The sequence below is a fragment of the Sceloporus undulatus genome, chromosome 3 (assembly GCF_019175285.1).
Source record: "Sceloporus undulatus isolate JIND9_A2432 ecotype Alabama chromosome 3, SceUnd_v1.1, whole genome shotgun sequence".
Taxonomy (NCBI): domain Eukaryota; kingdom Metazoa; phylum Chordata; class Lepidosauria; order Squamata; family Phrynosomatidae; genus Sceloporus; species Sceloporus undulatus.
In genome coordinates this window covers 272,684,821-272,706,365 of record NC_056524.1, presented here as the reverse complement: position 1 = coordinate 272,706,365, position 21,545 = coordinate 272,684,821, and the positions used below count along the sequence as shown (strand labels likewise).

Here is a 21,545-nt window from a genome sequence, read left to right as displayed (position 1 = left end):
ATTTTGTGCGTTGTGTGTCAAAATCTCCTCAGAAAAAGACTTCGCAGTTTTTACCGGAGCATTGGTGGAAGTCCACAGAAATCTACATAATCACATGTGTGGCCATTCGTCTGGATTTGAAAGGATGCACATTTTTGGCAGAGGGAGGTTGATAGATGGAAATTTGCGCAGGAAAGTAAAAGCAATTAACCATTGATGCAAATGTGCAAATATGCAAAGCAATTCACATAATAAACTTGCGTATAGATTAGCCCTTTATAGCATAAGAAAGAAAATTGGAGTATTTTTTTTTTCATGGATGTTGGACGGGGGAACATGGTGGGTTATTTTCCACCTCCCCCAAAAAAATCATGGCCTCTATGGCTTCTGCAACCATCCATCTGGCTCAGGACATTTTTGGCAGATTGATGAGTAAAGAAAGCCTAAAGCAGGGGGATAAAAGCATGCATGGTTAAACACCATTTAGGGATTCCCCCACCTCCTTTTCAAACCTTGCTTTGCTAGCCCTGCTGAGTGGGGGGTCTGTGTCTTTGGCCAGGAGCCAGCCACAAATCATATGCAGAAGGGGGGGAGGTTGGGGAGGGAGAGGAATGAGCGGTGCGTCTGGGGTAATAACATTTATTCAGCCGGGGTGACATTACCCTGACGCATGCTGATCAAATGCACTTGTCCCTGGCAGAGAAGACAAATGCCAGGAGCCAAGGATGTAAATGCATTATCTTGCCCTGAGCTCTGGTTTGTCCAACTGACATTTGTATATATATATACACACACACACACATTTAGCAAGGATGAAAGTAGCTGCAGATTAGGACAAGTGGAGAAGGTAGCAGCCCATCTTTTATTGTTGTTGTTGTTGTTGTTACTTCATTGGCCGAAAGACAATTTCAATCAGAAATTGGTCCGCATGTTTGTAGAATCATAGAATCCTAGAGTCGGAAGAGACGCCAAGGGCCATCCAGTCCAACCCCATTCTGCCATGCAGGAACTCTCAATCAAAGCATCCCAAAGAGATGGCCATCCAGCCTCTGTTTAAAAACCTCTAAAGAGGGAGACTCCACCACTCTCTAAGGGAGCTTCTTCCGCTATCTAACAGCTCTCACTTTCAGGAGGTTCCTCCTAATGTTGAGGTGGAATCGCTTTTCCTGTAGCTTGCATCCATTGTTCCATGTTCTACTTTCGGGAGCAGCAGAAAACAAGCTTGCTTCATCCTCAATATGACACCCTTTAAATACTTACACAATGTCATCATATCACCTCTTAGCCTTCTCTCCTCCAAGCTAAACATACCCAGCTCTCTAAGTCTCTCCTCATAGGATTTCATGGTTTCCAGACCCTTCACCATTTTAGTCGCTCTCCTGTGGGCACTCTCCAACTTCTCCACATCCTTTTTGAATTGTGTTGCCCAGAACTAGACATTGTATTCCAGGTGAGGCCTGACCAAAGCAGAATAGAGTGACACTATTGATCCCCTTGATCTAGACACTATACTTTTAGAATCGCGTTGGTCTTGTTAGCTGCCGCATCACACTGTTGACTCATGTTCAACTTGTGGTCTACTAGGACTCCTACATCCCTTTCACACTATAAGTCTCCTTAAGCCAGGTGTCCCTCATCCTATATCAAAATACAAATTCCTTTGAAATGGAAGAAGGGGGTGTGCTCTTTCTTGCACTTCCAAAGGGCAGGTGCAGGCTTCATGAGATTAATTTTCAAGACGATAATTGTGGTGTAGTGCTTTGAATGTTGGACTACAACTCTGGAGACCAGTGTTCAATTCCTTGCTTGGCCATGAGAGCCACTGGGTGAACTTGGCTAAGAGCCTTATCATACAGAGGTTTTTACAGCTCCGATCCAACGTGACTGTGGGTCCAATGATGCGAATTCATGTTATAATATGATGTGTTATCACATGCGATTCCTTTCTATGGGCGCTCCTTCCGTGGCGCTTCCGCAGTGAATCCAAAGTGACTCCTCATTTTGATGAATTTGGAAAAAAGTGAATTCACAGAATTCGCTTCCAAGCTCCCTTCGATTTCTCTCCGAATCGGTCTGGTGTGGAATGCAACTTTGCTTCTTCTGCTCTGGTACACCTCCACAAACCCCCCGGTTGCAAATTTCCCATGATGCGGCACTGCAATTTCCCCCCATTTCCTTTCAGTGGTCCTTTCACTTTCAGGGCAACTTTCAGGGCAATTTGTTTTTTGGGAATATATACATGTGTGTATGTGCGTGAATGTGAATATACAGATCTGTCTGTCTGTCTGTCTGTCTGTCTATCTGTGTGTTGAAATTGCTGAAATGGAAGGGAAAATAAAAAAGGGGGATGAAGAAGACACAGAAATATTCACGAGGCAAATATTCACGCAATCACACAATTACGCAAAACAGGGAACAAGAACTTACGCCCCTTACAAGGTCATGATGCGTTCAGACCCCCACTGAGCATGCGCAAGGGTGCCGATTCAAATCGTTGAATCCCACCGGTGTGGTAATACAATTTGCACTCACTCCACTTTGCATGAATCTGCATCACTTGACTTGCCTTGGATTCGATTCCCCCTCGATTCGGAAGGGCAATGGAAGGGCAGCTAGGTGTGATAAAACATTCACGTTATAACGTGAATTCGCATAGCTGAACCAGGAGTCACTCTGGATCTGAGCTGCAAAAACCTCCGTGTGATAAACACCTAAGTCTCATGCGCTCAGCCTCAGAGGAAGGCAATGGCAAACCTCCTCTGAACAAATCATGGCCCCTTCCAAAAAGAGCATGATAGGTTCATCTTCAGTTGGAAATGACTTGAAGGCAAACCGCCACCACAACCAAGATTTCAGCTGCATATTGGGAGAAATTGTGCAATTGAAAACTAGAACCATTTGCCTAGGAATGTGCAAGGAAGGGCACATTCATGCAAAGACAATACAGCCACTTTTGGGGAGGTGCAATAACTCAGAATCTGTAAAAGTCTCTTTTCTTAGATTACAGCTCCCAGAACCTCTCAGACAGCATAGCCAATGGCTATATCTATTGAGGGACCCTGAGAGTTGTAGTCCAAAAAAGACAATGGGGGTGTTCTCACTTAAGATTTGAAACGATTTAAAATACAACGTTTTTAATAGATCCGATTCAAAATAACCCTGGTCTTATTCCGCGTTCCGAATCGCTTTTATTCTTCGTTCCCATCTGGTTTTTTAAATCGAAGTTTTTACCTGCAAGCGTTCCTACTTGGCATGAATTCGGTGTTTAAATAAATCGATTCTTCTCCTCCATACCTTATTTGGAGCTGTCAATCAATAGTACGTCAGAATGACGTAACGTTAATCCAGAATATTTGGAAGTGATTTATCTTTTGGCATCGTTTCCATTTCATTGACAGCCAGGGAGAATCCCTTCAGAGAGCCCAGAGATCAATGGGAGAGGCTTCTGACAAAGCGAAGCTCTTTCCAGAGGAACTATGGGATAGGTTTTGGAGGGCAGCATCCTGTCTCCCAAGACAGCCAGGGAGAATCCCTTCAGAGAGCCCAGAGATCAATGGGAGAGGCTTCTGACAAAGCGAAGCTCTTTCCAGAGGAACTTGCCTAGTCTGTGTGGGCTCTCCCCACACAGACTAGGCAAGGGGCCGGCCCACTCGCACTTGACTCCTCCCATACAGGTAACCCGATTCACCTCCTAACGTTCCCATTTGAAATACATCGATAACTATCCCGGATTAAAGGAAAATAGAAGGTTCGACCCTTCTATTTTTTTAAAGCGGGTTAAAGGCATTTAACGCGGTTTAAAAAAAGGACGAAAAAAAGAATCGATTTCAAATGGGCACGCATGCGGGGTGATCTAGAACCGTTCTAGGTTTAAATCGGGTTCAAATGGGCACGCCTCTATCTGAATTCGATTCGTAACCCGCGTTAAACCCCAGTGGAAACAAGCCCAATGTTTCCAGGATCTGCTGCGGCTCTGGATTTTATACAAAGAGCCCGCTTCCAATTTAAGAGTTATAAAAACAAGAAAAGGCCCCTGTAAAATTAGAACAGAATCTCATCTATTTCACCATCTCAGTTCCCACATTACAAGGTTTGGGGGAAAACAGATTAAAGGAAAAACAGATGTTTTGGCATTACTGTTTTAATGGGAAAAATGGAATCCTGCTTATTATATTGACACCCTGAAACATTGTTTTTTGTGTTATAAAGCTTGATCGAGCATGTTTTAATGCTTTCTAAAATTAACAATTCAAAGTTATTACACTTTAATAATATGATTTCCATCCTTCAGTAAAACTTTGGGAATTATATTGACAGGCTGACAGCCTATATATATGTATGTATGTATGTATCAGACTACACCAATATAGGACTAAATCAGAGAATTAAGTAGCAAAATGCAGTTTCGATGTTATGGTCACTAGCTTCAATAATATTGTTCTTTTTTTAAAAAAGTGTCATTTTAAAGGGAGTTGTTTTGGTTATATTAACTGAAGGATTTGTTTCTGGATGAAATTTTTTGCACTATAAAATGAAGTGATTAAAAAGAAGCAACTGACACTAGATACTGGTCTAACCATAAACAGCTGCCAATAAACAGAGTTAAAATGTTTAAATTTGAACAGTCATTGCAGTCATTCCAGTAAGAAAGCTGGAAAATAATAATACAGTTGTCCCTCTGTATCTTTGGCTTCTGAATCCATGGATTCAACTATCTAGGGCTTGAAAAAATTAAAAAATAATATGTTATCCAAAATTAAAACAATTTGGCCATTTCTAAGTGGCACCATTTCATTATGCCACTGTATATAATGGGAGTTGAGTATCCACAGATTTTGGTATCCACGGAGGATTGGGGGGGGGGGACCCTGTGGATACCGCTGTGATAAGCAAATTCTAAAAGTAATAAGGAATAATCAAATTTTTTAAAAAAGGAATGATGGGTTTACACCAGCCAACCACCCCACATTGATCTCCAGAAGTCCCAGAAGCCGAATGCAAAGGGAGTAGCTTTCTCTGTGCCATTGATTGCATTATCTTTAGGAAGTCAGAACTGCCATGGTCACCTTCACTATCACATGTACTATGCCATCTGTCAGGGGTGCTCTGATTGTGTATTTCTGCATGGCAGAATTGGGTTGGACTGGATGCCCTTTGTGGTCTCTTCCAGCTCCATGATTGTATGGTTTTAAGAGTGGGTCTTCTTCATTTCCTTCAATGCTACCCTTTTGCTTCTCTCATTCCCAGGTCCGCAAGTATCTGCTGATGCTGGACATCCGCAAGGAGCACGTCAAGTTTTGGCGTCCCCAAGTGCTGTTGATGGTGCGGAATCCCCGGACGTCCCTGCAGCTCATCAGCTTCATCAATGACCTGAAGAAGAGTGGGTTGTATATCCTTGGCCATGTGGAGCTGGACTGCTTAGGTAAGGGAGCAGGCAGAGTCAGAGGGTGATACTGGTGAGGCAGCTGAAGAGGCAGGAGGATGCCTGGAAAGGAGAGCAGCAGCCAGTCACATCTGAAGCCTCTTCCTCTTCTCCAGGGCAGGTTCATAACAGGAAAAGCCAGGGGTCTGCTAGGACCTTGGTTTATTTGGGAAAAGCCAGTGTGCGGCATTGACTTTTTGGCATTTCCCTCTTAAAGGAGCACCAAGAGAGTAAAGGGGTTCAGCGGTTCTTTTAGGTCCTCTGAGGATAGACTAAGCTCTTGACTTTCATTGCTCTGCTCAGACAAGGGGATGGTTCCTTTTTTTGTTTTTTGAGAAGAGTTAAAATTGTATCTTAACTCTTGCCTTTTCCTCCTTTTTTAACATGAGATGTTTTCTTAGCCCCATCCGCACCTGCTTGCATCTCACCCAGACACCAACACCGTTTACTATACAAATGGCACAGACGCCATTTGTTGTAGTTCCTTCCTCGTCCATCAATTCCGGAGTGAACACAAACAGTTCTGTCTGCCGGAATTTTGTACAATTTTTGGCACTGTTTTCTATTGCTTCATCCTTTGCTATGTTCTCCTAGGTTTCACCCTCAGTTTATCCATGGGTCATATCAAAATCCATAATGTTGTTCCCCAAACCTGCCCTCAACTTATAGAATCATAAGAGTTGGAAAAGACCACAAGGGCCAGCCATTCAACTCCATTCTGCCATGCAGGAACTCATAATCAAAGCATCCCTGACAGATGCCCATCCAGCCTCTGTTTAAAGACCTCCAAGGAAAGGAGACTCCACTACACTCTGAGGAAGGAGTGTCTTCTACTGTCGAACGGCCCTCACTGTCAGGAAGTTCCTCCTAATGTTGAGCTGAAATCTCTTTTCCTGGAGCTTGCATCTATTGTTCTGGGTCCCGTTCTCTGGGGCAGCAGAAAACAAGCTTGCTCCATCTCCAGTATGACATGAAGTCAGCTTATACATAAGTATATATGGTAAATTCAGCAATCTGAGAAAAATGAGATTCCACCTCAACATTAGAAGGAAGTTCCTAACAGTAAGAGCTGTTTGACAGTGGTAGACGCTCCCTTGGAGAATGGTGGAGTCTCCTTCTTTGGAGGTCTCTTAATGGAGTCTAGATAGCCATCTGTCGGGATGCTTTGATTGTGAGTTGCCGCATGGAAGGGGTTTGGACTGGATGGCCCTTGTGGTCTCTTCCAACTCTAGGATTCTATGATTCTAACCTAGCTCCTTTGGAGTCCAAACCAAACCCTGGACCAGATTTACTACCTCACTGACATGGGAGCACCTGGCTGTGCACCTAGGATACCATTGTGGTCTGTGACCCATGTAATCTGAAAGGGGGCAGCACCATGCATACAACACACTTGAGAGAGAAATTCAAACCATCTCGATGAGATGCTTCTGCTGAGTTTTGGCACTGACCAGTGACTCCCAGCCTAGGCTTTTGTTTAACTGCATCCCTTAAATACTTGCTCCTTACAGCAATCACAAACTCACCCCTAGTGCAACACACAGATGCCATCTGAAAGCAGTGGCAGGCGCAGAGGGTTGTGCCTCCCTCCTTGCAGGCCCAGGTGCTCACTTTTGCCTAACTCCCTTCCCTTTGTGCAGCAAATTGATTTCTCATGTGCTTTTGTAAAGGCCACAAATGGGCCCCTCCCTGAGCCCTTCTGGTTTCCATGGTGACTAATGGAATATTTCCCCCCTCCCTGAAAAAAAGGGGGGAGATATACAAGGAGAGGGATTGTTAATTTCATTTTGCAACCACACCAAAGGCTGAGAGAGAAAGAGAAAATGATAGATCAGATCCAAGGGATTGTCCATATCTGGGCAAGAACACATGGCAATCCAGAAGTAAGGTATCAGTCCTTGGGAGGGAGGACTGAGGTCTTCACGTCAGAGCAGAAGTGGAGGGTGAACTTGGAATCAGTGGGGAGGAAGCCATGCTATGGATGGATTCAAAGGAAAACATAAGAAGAGTCTTGAGGCCAGATGAGATTAAGATCCATCTCATCCAGTGAGCTGTTCACACAGTAGCCAACAATGTGCCTCTTGGAAGCCCACCAGCAGAATCAACAGCACCCTTCATCTCATCTTCCTCAGAGATGTACTATATGTTGTTGTTGTGTACTTTCAGGTTGTTTCCAGCTTATGGCCTCCCTAAGGCAAACCTATCACAGGGGTTTCTTGGCAAGATTTGTTCAGAGGAGGTTTGCCATTGCTTTCCTCTGAGGCTGAAAGAATGTGACTTGCCCAAAGTCATCCAGTGAGTTTCACGGCCAAGCTAGGAATCCCACCCTGGTCTCCAGAGTCATACTCTAATGTTCAAACTACTACAGTCACCCCTCCGTTTTTGTGGGGAATCCGTTCCAGACCCCCCCCCCCCGAAAACAGAAAATCCTCGATAGTCAAGCCCCATTGGCTTGAATGGCAGCATACACCCCATTTTGTCCCTCTCCGTTTGCCGCCTGCGAACAGGCGAGGGATACGAATTCCAAGTCTGTGAAAATGGAGGGGCAACTGTACATCACACTGGCTCTATTATTATATACCAGAGGTTGTTTCTTCACCAAGTTTGGGGACCTCCATAGTGGAGAGAAGAATAGCAGTTCCTGTGTGTAGTAAAACACAAATCTATCATCTCAGTTCTCTGAACTGGCTAATTAAATTAGTGGATGACAAGTCCCACTATCCACCCAGCCAGAGTTCTAGGAGCTGTAGTCCAAAGAAGTAACATTTCCAAGCTCTCCTTTTAGGGGACTCAGTTGTGAACAGCAGAGAAGTGAATGAAATCTCAAAGCAGCAGAATCGCCCCTAGTTTACAACAGGGGTGGGGCATACAGTATGTGGCACTTCAGATGTTGGACTGCAGTTCCCATCAACCTTAGCCAGCAGTGATGAAGATTAAGGGGAATTGCAGCGTAACATCTGGCATGGGGCATATGTTCCCCAATCCTGATTTACATCTGTGAAGCAGAAAATTATGTATTTAAATATTTTTATCCTCTCCTCTGTTGTGAAATATCAGGGTGGCATGCAATTAAAACAATGTAAGCAGTTTAAAGCCATTCCAGATAAAAACAACATAATCAATCAAATAGGATAACAGGATATTAAATAAATTGTCAGATTATAATAGCAGAAAAGGCTAAAACAGGGAAAGCACTGTACATGTACATTTTAGAAAGGAATAAGATTGAGCTTCAAAGGCTTTAATAAAAAGCCAGCTTTTAACTTGGCACCAGAAAGAAATGTATGATGGCACCAACCAGGACTCCAAAGGCAGGTCTTCCCATAAACAGGGTGCCATAGCAGAGTGGCCCTCTCCCGTGATGACCCAGTTTGGGATATTGTTCCCACTGGTGGGACAGGGGAAAGGTGGGGGGGGGCTTGCAGATCTAACCTCTTAGGCAGGAGAGCCTTCTGTGGTAGGCACCTGTTGGCTAATATATGTGATAACACCAATGTACCTGTTTCCTTGACCACCACCCCTACTCCATGGAAGAGAATTGCAACTGTACAGGTAATCCTGAAATACGACGGCACTTTTTTTTAGAGCTGGCGTATTGTAGTGGTGTGAATGTGGGACTACAACTCTGGAGACCAGGGTTCGAATCCCCGCTCTGCCATGGAAGCCCACTGTGTGATCTTGGGCAAGTCTCACTCTCTCTGCCTCAGAGGAAAGGAAAGGCAAACCCCCTCTGAACAAATCTTGCCAAGAAAACCCTGTGACAGGCTCGCCTTAGGGTTGCCATATGTCAGAAATGTCTTGAAGGCACACAGCAACAAAAATTCCTTCAAGTATTGAGATCTCAAGCTTTTCAGGGTTTTGAAGGACACCAACAACACATTGAATCCTCAGGGGTGTCATTAGGGGGTGCGAGGAGTGTGGATTGCACCAGATGACACCTCAAGGGGTTGATAACCTGGTGAGGGAGTCGCTTCTATCTGTCCCAAGACCCCCATGCCCACCTCCCTCCACCAGCCAGGGCACCTCTGCTATCCTTCGGCTGCAGCCGCTAGTGAGGGGGCACTACTACTACCCAACAGTTCCTTCCATGTCTGGTGAGAATTCTGTTGGCCAAGTGAGAAAAAAGCTGCTGGGGTCCTTTTCACCCAGCAGCATGGCAAACCTTAAAAAGGGTGCCAGACAATGGTAGGAACCCATCCTCACCAGCAGCTACTGGTGGGAAGGGACTGCTTTCTAGCTCTGGCAGAGTGGCTGGCCTCTCGCTTCACTCTTCTGCTCACCCAACAGCTCTGCCAGAACTGGAAAGGAGTGTGAGGTGGTGGTGGCAAGCCACTGCCTCCATTGCAGAGGTTGGCTTGGTTGACAGGGGAGGGTGGCTGGAGGGTGTGCCAGACAACCTGGGGATGACAGCCTGAATCATAGAATCATAAAGTTGTAAGAAACCTCAAGGACCATCCAATCGAAGCCCATTTTGCCATGCAGGAATACACAATCAAAGCACCACTGACCAATGGCCATCCAGCCTGTTTAAAAAACTAATAATTGTAAGCCACTGTGAGAGCCTTTAGGGCTGAAGGGCAGGGTGTAAATACCGTAAATCAATAAATAATAAATGAAAACCTCCAACAAAAGAGACTCCAATACACTCTGAGGCTGCATCTTCCACTGTCGAACAGCTCTTACTGTCAGGAGGTTCTTCCTAATGTTGAAGTGGAATCTCTTCTCCTGTGGTTGCATCCGTTGTTCTGGTTCCTATTCTCTTGTTGCAGCAGAAAACGAGTTTGCTCCATCCTCAACATGGCATCCCTTCAAATTAAATATTTGAAGTCCCCTTTTAACCTTCTCTTCTCCAGGCTAAACATACTCACCTCCCTAGGTTGCTCTTCAGAGGCCTTCACAATTTTCAAACCATTCACCATTTTGGTTGCCCTCCTTTAGACACTTTGTCCCCATCCTTTTTGAACTGTGGTGACCACAACTGGACACAATATGCCAGGTGATGTCTGACCAAAGCAGAATACAGTGGCACTATTACTTCCCTCGATCTAGACACTGTACTTCTTATTGATGCAGCCTAGAATCCCATTGCCTCTTTTAGCTGCTGCATCACACAGTTGATTCATGCTCCACTTGAATTTCTTTACTGGAGTGACACCAACCCTAGCTGGTGTTCTGAGACTAGAAGCAAGTTGGCAGCCAATGCAGCTCCTTTAAGCCTGGTGTTACATGTTGTCTGTGTGATATTCTGATCAGCAATCTTGCTGTTTCCATTTTGCCCCTCAAGAACAAACCCACATTGAGTGCATTACCATAATGGAGCAGAGGGATCCCACTACCCCATCTCTGTCCCCATCTGTATCCCTGTACTGAGGCCTGTTTATCCAAGGTCTAGCCGAGGTCTTCTGCCTCCCTCTCCTTTGGGATGGAGACAGAAGGCAACAAAAGCAAGTGACCCACTCCTTCTCCTCACAGACTCCCTGCCTGCTGACCCTCTGGCGGACCAGTCAGACTCATGGCTGCAGCTTGTGGACAGGCTGAACATCAAGGCTTTCGTCAACCTGACGCTCTCTGATTCAGTGAGGCATGGCACCCAGCAGTTGCTCTTCATCTCTGGCTTGGGTGAGTAGCCCTCCTGCATGGGCCATAGATCTAGCCCAGGCCCATAACTCTGTACCTGATTTCCTTTGCTAGAATCTGTTCTATTGCAGGGGAAAGAAGAGAGACCATAGGTAGAGTTTGAGAGAGGGACTGATCACTCTATTTTTGATCTATGCTGGTTTAGCATCTCTTCATACCTAAGTTTATTATTCCATTTTATTTCCTTCTCAGCCAGGGATGGGAAAAAAACCAAATGATGATTCTTTGTGTACATGTTTTTCACAAAAAAAAAACCTTTTATGTACAAATATCCTAAAATTTAAGTATTTCAACCAAAAAGATACATTTTAATGTGAATTTTGGCATAGTTTGTAAGATAAAAACTACCATAAAATTCACAAGAGTCCAAAAAAGAAGTAATGATTGCCGACTAAATACCCAAAGTTAGCAGATCCTGTCTGATCTTGGACGCTAAATGGGGTCAGCCCTGGTTAGTCCTTGGATGGAAGACGGCCAAGGAATCCCAGGAGCTGTTGGCTATGTTTCAGAGGAAGGAACTAGACAAACCAACTCTGAGTATTCCTTGTCTAAAAAGCCCCGTGCAATTCATGGGGATGCCATAAGTCAACAGGTGACTTGAAGGCGCCTGTGCTCCATATTTAATCAGTTTTGCAAGTTGGTTTTGCAAATCAGGCCAGTCTACTTTAAAATGCTCATTGGAAGACCTTCTCAAGCATCCCTAGATAAAGCACAAAAATTGTATGTGCTTTATCTAGGTTCCTTTCCCAGCAACTTCCAGTTTAAAATGAATATTGGGTAGCTGAGCTAAAAAGGAAGCCTTCTTGTCTGTGATCTGGATTGTGCTGAATGTGATCTTTTTGAACTACATTTCCCAGAACCCCCAGGTAGTACATGTTGACTGGGGAATTCTGGGACTTATAGTTCAATTTAGTGTTCCCAAGCCAGCTATTGAAGACATAAGTGCCTTGTTAGACTTGGAAATTTGGGGAGGTACATTTGATTGCTCTTCATCCCAGATTGTGATTCTAGAAATGTGAAGCTCCAGGGGAAGAAACCTGGAGAAACATTTGCTTTCTGTTTTTATCTGAAACTATTGTTATCCTGAAAAATTGATTATAGAATATTTTATTTCAGAATGATGATTGAAATATTTAAGACAAGGTGTTTGTATATATATCTACCCCATATTATTCTTAAAAACTATCTAGCAGGTAGGCTTTTATGTAAGACTATATATAGTATCACACCATTGATATTCCTGGTCTTCATTTCCTTTTCTCAGTTCTTTTAATGGAAATGAGTGCTTTATGTCTGCTTGGCGCTATGGAGGACTAGAGGAGGCGAAATAATTTCCTTTTCTTTATTAATATTGATGGTGTTTTGTCCCTGTTTTTAATTGGTTTCTCTGGCTGTTCCTCATAACGTGGCAAAACTATAGGGTTCTTTGAATTTCAAGTGTTTCTTGCAGCTGAAGAATTTGTAGCTCCATTTTAACAAAAATTAAAAATTTTAAAATGAAAAATCCAATATGTAATTATTATCTGAATAAAGCCCTACTTTTAATATATCAGTCGTGATAATTGTATGCCAAGCCAGTTATACATTATGCATTTTACCTTCCTGAAGTAACCAAGTGACTTTAAAACTGAAAGGGGTGCTAATACTGCAAATGTAGTTTTTAGATGTTTGAGTCTTCACCTTTCAGAAGCCAGTGACTAACATGGACCATGATGAACGAATAGATCAAAACCTCCGGAGGACCAAAGATTCCCCACTACTAGTGTGTTGAACTGAGGGGACCGTGGGTCTGACAATGACTAAAGCAACTTTCTGTGTTTCTAAACCTATAATCCTAGCCAGTTTTTTCAGCTGCCATTTTAAGAGCAGTTGAATGCATCAGGTATAGTTATTGGAGACCTTTGTCCACCAGTCCCTTTCTAGCGGTTACATGAAGAGACCCATCCCTCACCCCGACTCAAGTTTTGACAGTCATATTTATTACCACTTGGCCAAGGTGACCACATGCCCCAACCACAAAGGAGGATCAGGGACCATAAATTGTAGAACATTCAAGAAAAATGTAAGACATTCTAAAATAAAAACTAAAAACATTGTGAAGTCGAAGGCTTTCATGGCCGGCATCCTTAGTTTTTTGTGGCTTTTTCGGGCTATGTGGCCATGTTCTAGAAGAGTTTATTCCTGACGTTTCGCCTCTTCTAGAACATGGCTACATAGCCCAAAAAACCCACAAAAAAGCTAAAAACATTCTTATAAATATAAATTCTTGCTTCTTAGTCATGCTCAAAGTGGAGGACATTTTGAAATTCCTCCTGGACGGAAGGCTGAAATGTAGAACATAGCAAAGGAGGGCATCTGATCACCCTTGACTTGGCTCAACAGCTCTCTGTCATCTCTCTTGTAGGTGGCATGAGGCCGAACACCATTGCTCTGGGCTTCTATGATGACACAGCCTCACACGATGTCCTGTCCCAACACCCAGCCTTTACCGGTGAGGAGGCAGCCTGGCAGAATTTCCCCCCAGTGTGGGCTTCTGGGACCCAAAAGCGGATCTCCTCCCAGGAGTATGTAGGCATTATTGCCGATGCCGTGAAGATGCTTCGCAATGTTTTGCTGGCACGCTCCTTTGAGGAACTGACCCTGCCCCAGGCGTCAGTATGGCGGGCCCAGCCGCTTATCGACGTCTGGCCCATCAACCTGCTGCGGCCGGACAGTGCCCACTATGTAGACACCTGCAGCCTCTTCCTGCTTCAAATGGCCTGTGTCCTGGCCATGACTCGGACTTGGCGCCGGGCCCGCTTGCGTTTGTTCCTGTGTGTGGAGAGCGGCACCCACTCTGGCGGCCAAGAGGACAAGCTGAGGCAGCTGTTGAAGGACTTGCGCATTCAGGCAGACATCCATATGGTTCTCTGGGACAACGTGGTTGCCCTCCACTGGCACAGTCGGCAACAGATTTCGGACGACCATGCCATCAACTTCCCTGGCAATGCTGCCTGCATTTCCAACGAGTACCTGAGCGCCGTCAATCAACTCATCCTGCAGCAGAGCTCCAGCCCCACCGTCCGTTTCCTCTACTTGCCCCGTCCCCCTGCTGATACCAGCCTTTACCTCAGGTACTTGGAGCAGCTCGAAGTCCTCACCCGTGGACTGGGCCCCACATTGCTGGTGCATGGGGTCAGTGCCGTGACCAGCACTGAACTATAGGTCAGGGCCACCAACTCTGTGAGAGTAATTGGGATTCATGGTGGCTGGCTTGCCCTCGTGCCCACTGTGGGCAAGGGCTTGGTGAGTCACAGAACACCAGACCAACATGATGGATCATGGAACCAGGGCTAGATCAGCTGAAGACAGACTGTGTGCTTCACCTTTCGGTTTTGTCCAAGTAGACTGTGTCCATCTTCCCTTTTTCCTCATCAGGTGCGTCCCTCTAGACCTCCCAAGAATGGGAACTCTCTGAGACTGGCTTGATGACCACCAAAGCCATCCTGGCTGAGACACAGACTGCCATCACCCTCTGTCTTCCCTTTGTATTGCCTTTTTGCATTCCAGCAAAACCTTTTACCTCAGGTATTTGGAGCAGGTCAAGGACCTCATGCATTCCAGTAGACCTGGAGTATAGCAAAGCTAGAAGATGTCCCTCAACTTGGGTTCCTTAATAGCAAAGGAGCATTTTTGGTGTCAGTGGCCTTGAGGAACTCTGTGTCAGCCACCTTCCTTTTGACACTTGTAGAGATGGGAGCAAAATTAAAGATGGCACTGTGGGATCTCTGAGCAGGCTTTCTGTGCTGACCCTGGCGTGTCAATAATATGGTGACATCCTTGACAAAGGGGAGGTGGCCATGTGTAATCTGCACAGCACTACATATGCAGTAATGCTGGTTTGGACCCACTAAGGGGCAACAAACCTTTGTTTAGAGCCCAAGTAGAAGCCAACCTTTCACCAAGAGAGGCTAGCAGCTCTGATACCCATGGAGCAGCAAATCCACTCTTGGATTTTGTCTGAACTTCCATGGAGATGTTTTGGGTTCAGCATAGCTCCATAAAAATCTAGAGTAAAACCTAGAGCAGATTCATTGCTCCTCTAATCTCAGAGCAACCAGCTTCCTCTGCAGCTTTCACATGATTGTTCCTATGAAATGGGATCTTCTTTACACACTGCACATGATCACAATCACTTCCCCATCAGCTTTCTTTCTTACTCCTTCCAACCCTCTGCCACAGAGAGGGACCAATGAGGTATATGTGGTAAAAATGTTGTTCTCTGCTAAGTTCATTCTCACATGAAACAACGAACATGTTAAAAGTTTCCTCTTCATAGAGCAAGACTATGGCGCGGTACATACCACCAACAAGCGGCATACCGGCGCCAATTCTAGGGTTAGGGACCGTGCGGCAACCACACGGTCCCTAACCCTAGTACGTGTGGGTGGCATAACAATGGTGGCACCATGTGTACACGGGAGCCACCATTGTTACGTAAGGCAGCATCCACATCTTGCCACATGGTTTGATGGCTGTGGCTTCCCTCCAGAGGAAATTAGGCTGCCGGCAGGCCACCCTTTTCAGGCAGTCTGTCCCACGCCTATGAAAGGTATTTTACATTTTGTTTTGCATTCTTAAGCATCTACCCCCCCCCAAAAAAAAAAAAATTGTGCAAAAATCAATAGCATGAGGTTTTAGGTCAAAAGGTGGGGTGTTGTCCAACACACACACACACACACACACATTTATTGCTACAAAATGGGACTGTTTTGTGTATGGAAAAAATAGGTTCAGAAAAATTGTACAAGCCCCCTCCCCATTTTTATACAAATTGTTTGCTTGTTTGTTTGTTTAGCAAAAAGTGCAAATGCAAAAAAATTCTCATCATGGTGAGCCATTTTGTCGACTGATGTCTGAGTGGATCAAAAATACAGTTTCTAGTCAAGGATGAGAAAAATTGCAAGACTTTGTTCCAGTTCTAGTCTGAGAGTGAAGCCGATAAGAAGATTCCTAACAACTAGTGGGAGCTGGTCACAGATAGCAACAGAAAAGGCCGGCTGACATCAGGTCAAGCTGTTAATTCCTCTATCTGAGTACAATCTACAACACAAAGGAGCCTTGCATTGGTTCCCCACCCTCAAACCTATGTGGGTCCCCTTTCTCCCCTCCGGTTGGAGATGCTGCTGCTGGCGCAATTGCGACAGAAATCTGGTGGCAACTGCAATGGCTCTGGGTTCAGTAGGGTGCCAGAACTTCCTGGCCATATGAGACCAGAGATTGGAAAGGCAAACAACTGACTTGGAATATATCCACAAATTCTAATCCATCAACAGTGGGTTGAACAGAGACCATGGCTTCCTGGCACACTATACTTACTATAAAACTAGTTAACACACCAACTTCTTGTCCAATTCATCACATCTTCTTTCTGCTTCTCAGCCTGAACACACCACAATCCAAAATGCCCTCCACTATTCATATGCTCACCCACCCACCCTGGCCCTAGGCGCCGTCTGTTCTCCTTCCCTTATCCCTCAGTGACCATCATTAAAACTGAACTTGTCACCTCCTCAACATTCCTACAAGTTTTTCCATTTCTATGGCTATTCCTATAGTCTGATTATAATGGTCCTTCCTTGGCACCAACCAGCTCACTCCATGCATCTGAAGAAGCAGACCAAGTCTACAACAACATATGCTACGACGTCTTTCGCACAGTTAGTCTCAAAGCGGCTACAAGATCCCTTTGCATACAGAGTATCACATGAGACTCTCTTGCAAGAAGGGCTTGAAGGCACACTACAACAAGTCCCATTTGTGGTGCGTGTGAGTGTGCACATGTTAACAACTTACTTCTCAGCAACCTGAGCTGTTGCACACCACTTGCTGCATCCCTCTATCCCCTTACCATTTCCCCCCCCAAAATATGTGTGATTGATTCCTTCTAATTGCAGCCTCTAATTGCCGTGGTTTTTCATTCTGCTCTTGCTCATGTTCTCCATTACAAAGTGCCAATCTAGGGAAACAACTGTGGTCTTTCTTGGGCTGCTGTGTCTATATGAGAGAGCAAGACAAACCAGGATCTTAGGTAAAGGAAGGTGTCCATCTTGAGCAGATCTGGGAGGTCGTTGTCATCATTGTGTGGTGATCCTAAAGCAAAATTATCATGGAGTTTTCTTGGCAAAGGCCTTTCTTCAGAAGGAGTTTGCCATTAGCATCCCCTGAGGCTGAGAGATAATGGCATGCCCAAGGTCAAGCAGGGGATTTCATGGCTGAGCTGGGATTTGAACCTTGGTCTCCAGAGTCCTAGTCCAATGTTCAAACCACTATGGGAGAATGGAGGAGAATTTATTCTGAGTTGGGAATTGAACTCTGGTCTCCAGAGTCATAGTCCAATGCTCAAACTACTAGGCCTCACTAGTTGCAAATGTCCATTTAAAATGCATTATAATTGAGGGAGGTTGACTACCAGAGAAGGAGAGGGATGCTTATCTGGGGCATTTTTTCCATCTCCTAAACCAAAATAACCTGTCCAGATTTTCATAACCTACACGCCTTGATTCAGGTGAGTAGATGGAGGCTGTTTGCTGCTGTGTCCCAGGTGGCAAAGTATCTTGGGTTGTCCTTGCCCAGAAGGGTGCCTAGACCTTACCAGTCTCTTTCTGCTTGCCTGCTGTCTCTTCCATGCAACCTCCCAAGAAGTCCCACCTGTCTTGGTGTCTCTTTCTCCTTCACTAACCAGGCAGGGGCGAGAGGAGAAACTGCCAGGATTCAATTGCTGTTATCATTCCTGTCTGCTCACTTCGGCTCCCCGGGGGTCTGTCCTCTCCTCATCCAACTTGTCACTTTGCCTGGCAGGCTGCCGCTTGCTGTTACACTGCAGTGTCACTTTGCGCATATCTTTCGATTCCTCTCCTTTTCTGTTACACACTTTCTCAAGGAGATGTGGCATGTGAGTGCCCACCGCAATGCCAGTCTGGGTTATTAAAATGCCCCTGTGGAATGGGGCACCTTCCTGTGGGCAAGGTACAAATGCAGGAAAGGAGGAAAAGAACCTGCTCTTTGCTATCCCTTTCAGTTGCATGCAGAGCACTGGAAGAAGAAGGCTGTGGAACTACTATCTGGAATCGGAGTTCTGTCTTAAGGCTAGAGATGCAAAGAAAAGTGCAGAGGAGCTCATGATTTATATGAAAGAATGTCTTAACACCACCACTATCATCATCATCATGTTGGACCCAATCTTTTCCAAAACAGGACTCAAAGATGGATGTTAGGACAACTTAGAAAGTAGACCTAAGTCTAAAAATGTTTATGCTGCCAACTTCTTTCTTTCAGTTAGTTTCAATGGTACTAGAAGATCTCTCTATATAGGGAGCTGGGTAATTTTTAGCCTGGAGAAGAGAAGGTTAAGAGGTAATTTGACTGCCCTGTTTAAATATTTGAAGTGGTATCATACTGAGAATATAGGACAAGCTTGTTTTTTGCTGTTCCAGAGACTAGGACAAGGAGCAATGGATGCAGACTACAGAAAAGGAGATTTAGGAAAAACTTCTTGACAGTAAGAGCTATTTGACAGTGGAAGATGCTCCCTCAGAGAATAATGGAGTCTCCTTTTTTGGAGGCTGGATGGCCATCTGTCGGGGTGCTTTGATTGAGAGTTCCTGCATGGCAGAATGGGGTTGGACTAGACAGCCCTTCACATTGCTACAGACTCTGTGGTTGTATGTGTCCCCATCTCACCCACACACGTCATGGACAATTTTGGAGTATTTCGGATTTCAGATTTCCAGATAAGGCAAACTCAACCTGCAATTGTTAGTGCATCTAGTTGGAACTTGGGGGGGAAATAATTTCTTGGACTACTACCCCCTGCCCCTTCCCTCATGCCAGCAATGGCCATGCTGGCTGGGGATTGCAGAGAATTGTAGTAGAAACACATCCATATTTCTCTGTTTGTGTTTTTGTGGCATAATGTGGGGAAGCCTACTTAGAAGGAGAGCAATAGAATAGGAACCCATCCCCTGTTGTGCTTCCATTCTTGGTGAAATGTCTACCCTGACATCTCAGGCTGTGTCCACACTGGAGAAATAACCTGGTTTGGCACGGCTTTAACTGCCCTGGCTCAAGGCTATGGAATTCTGGGAGTTGGAGTTTGTTGTGGGCCCAGAGCAGAGCGGAGCTTAAGGAAGGAAGTCCCCACAACAAACCAACTCCCAGAATTCCATAGCCTTGAGCCAGGATGCGGAAAAGTGGTGCCAAACCGGGTTATTTCTCCAGTGTGGATGCATTGACACACGATGCCTCCTTTTTGCTCCCCTTCCCCTCTCTCTCAGCTCCCAGGCAGTGTGCCAGCTTCTGGGATTGCTTTGAACCAGTGCCAAGAACAAGACTAACCCACCCACCGCACGCCAAGCTTTGATTAGAAAAGACTGATGGGAGCAAAGCAGAGGGCAAACGCGCAGAGTCGGCGAGTGGGAGTTTCCCACCCCAGTGGAGCTGTGACCAGACTGTGGAAAGGAAAATACTGCAAAGCCAGCACACTGCGTAAGATGGGACGTTGTGACTGGAAATCTTGTTGGCATCTTACACGAGTGCGATTTCCCTTATGGAAGCAGCGAACATTTTTCTTCGATGCAGAACATCCACATTCAATTCAAGCAGAGCTGTGCATGCAGCTCCATTGTGCACAACATTGTGCAGGCATATAGGATTTGCATGTGTAATTGATGCTCACGCATTTGTGCATTTAGTTGCACGTCCAGTTACTCTTTTGCTGCTATTTGCCATCACGTCAGCTTCGACTTTATGGTGACCCTATGAATGAGAGACCTCCAAGTCAACCTATCATCAACAAGGTCTCGCAGACTCAGAGCCATGGCTTCCTTGGTTGAGTCTATCCATCTGGAATGTAGTCTTCCCTTTTTCCTACTGCTTTCTACCTTTCCCAACATTATTTTATGTTCTGGCAAGTCATGATTTCTCATGATTTGGCCCAGTTTAATCCTCTTACCTTCTAGTGAGTGCTCTGACATGATTTGGTCTCAGGCCCATTCATTTGTCTTTTTAGCAGCACATGATATCTGCAGAACTCTAGTACCATATGCTCAGGGGTTGTTGTTTTTTTTTGTTAAAGTTGCTTAACATGTCCAATGAACACAGAACTCAATGCATACGGCCACCTGCAAAGATTTAAGGTAGACTGTCTGTCTGTAAATCATAGTGGCAAATCCAGAGCTTGGGAAAAAGTAGGTTTTTAGTGGAATTCCACGGAACTGGCCAGTATGACTGCTGGGTATGCCCTAAACAGGGCTATCATATCACTTTTTAACTTTCTCTTCTCCAGCCTAAATACACCCAGCTCCCTCTCTTCATAGGGCTTTATGGTTTCCCGCCCTTCCACCATTTTGGTTGCCCTCCTCAGGACAGGCTCCACCTTGTCAATATCCTTCTTTAACTGTGGTGCCCCAAACTCAACCATTCCCCCCCCACAAAAAAAATCTGTATCTCTTTGAAGCCTCTAGGAGTGGCAGTTTACATTCTCACCGCCGCACTCAAGCCCCATTATAATGGTGGCACTTAGTACAGCTGGCCCTCTGCATCCACACCTTCTGGGGCAATTAAAAAAAACCTTAAGAGAGGCACTCCACCCTTTTTCAACTGGGGAAAATGCCATACAAAAATCTGAGAAGCTGCCCAGGATGATATCATGGAGAAGGGGGCATGGACTACTGCCAGACCCCAGAGGGCCAGACTGGAATTTAAGGAAGGCCAGACTCCCCAGCAGGGATGTAGCCGGGGGGGGGGGGTTCTTGGGGTCCAGACCCCCCCTCAATTAGAAAAATGAATGGTGTGTGCTGCTGCACCACCGCACTCAAGCCCCATTATAATGGTGGCACTTAGTCTGGACCCCCCCCTTCCTAAAATCCTAGCTACGTCCCTGTCCCCAGGGCAGGGGTCTCACTAGGGTGGCACGGGGGACACCCTAAAGGAAAGTGACACCGCTGCTCCCCAAACATCTGCCTTTTGGCAGAAAGGGGCTGTGGCATTTGCCTACATCCCTTTGAAATGCTGAAGAGATGGGGGAGTGGGGGAGATGCATGGGAGGAGAATATATATTCTTTAAAAACATCACATTGTACCAAATTCTTTTAAAACATTGCATCATACCAATTTTTCACTTTAACCACACAAAACTATGTACATTTAAATACCTTTAGGCTGTGCATGTGATACTGTTATTTAAAGGAATAATTATAATTTTGCCAGTTGTTTACATACTCACAACTAGTGCCATCACATTCAATCATATACAGTCCATTCCAGACCCCCCACCCTCCCCCCACATAAGCCAAAAAGCGCGTATGCTTGAGCCCCATGAGATATAATGGGGGTCGTGCATGCTGCGCAGCCGTGCACACCTGCCATGGGTGCACACACCATTCTCCCATTCCCCTGGCGGCTTCCACGTAAGCTGAAAGCCACGTATAATGAGCCCACATATGGCACGGGCTCACTGTATGGCTAT

General features: G+C 45.3%; 1 protein-coding gene across 1 annotated transcript in view; it reads left to right on the top strand.

The window, feature by feature from the left end:
- The window catches only part of LOC121927217 (solute carrier family 12 member 9-like), a 142,251-nt gene extending 127,449 nt beyond the window's left edge, over positions 1-14,802 (top strand). Inside the window, 3 exon segments of the mRNA XM_042460878.1 lie at positions 5,227-5,401; positions 10,874-11,020; positions 13,443-14,802. Of these exon segments, the coding sequence (XP_042316812.1) occupies positions 5,227-5,401; positions 10,874-11,020; positions 13,443-14,242 (1,122 nt within the window). The 3' untranslated portion in view covers positions 14,243-14,802.
- Positions 14,803-21,545: the final 6,743 nt, after the last annotated feature.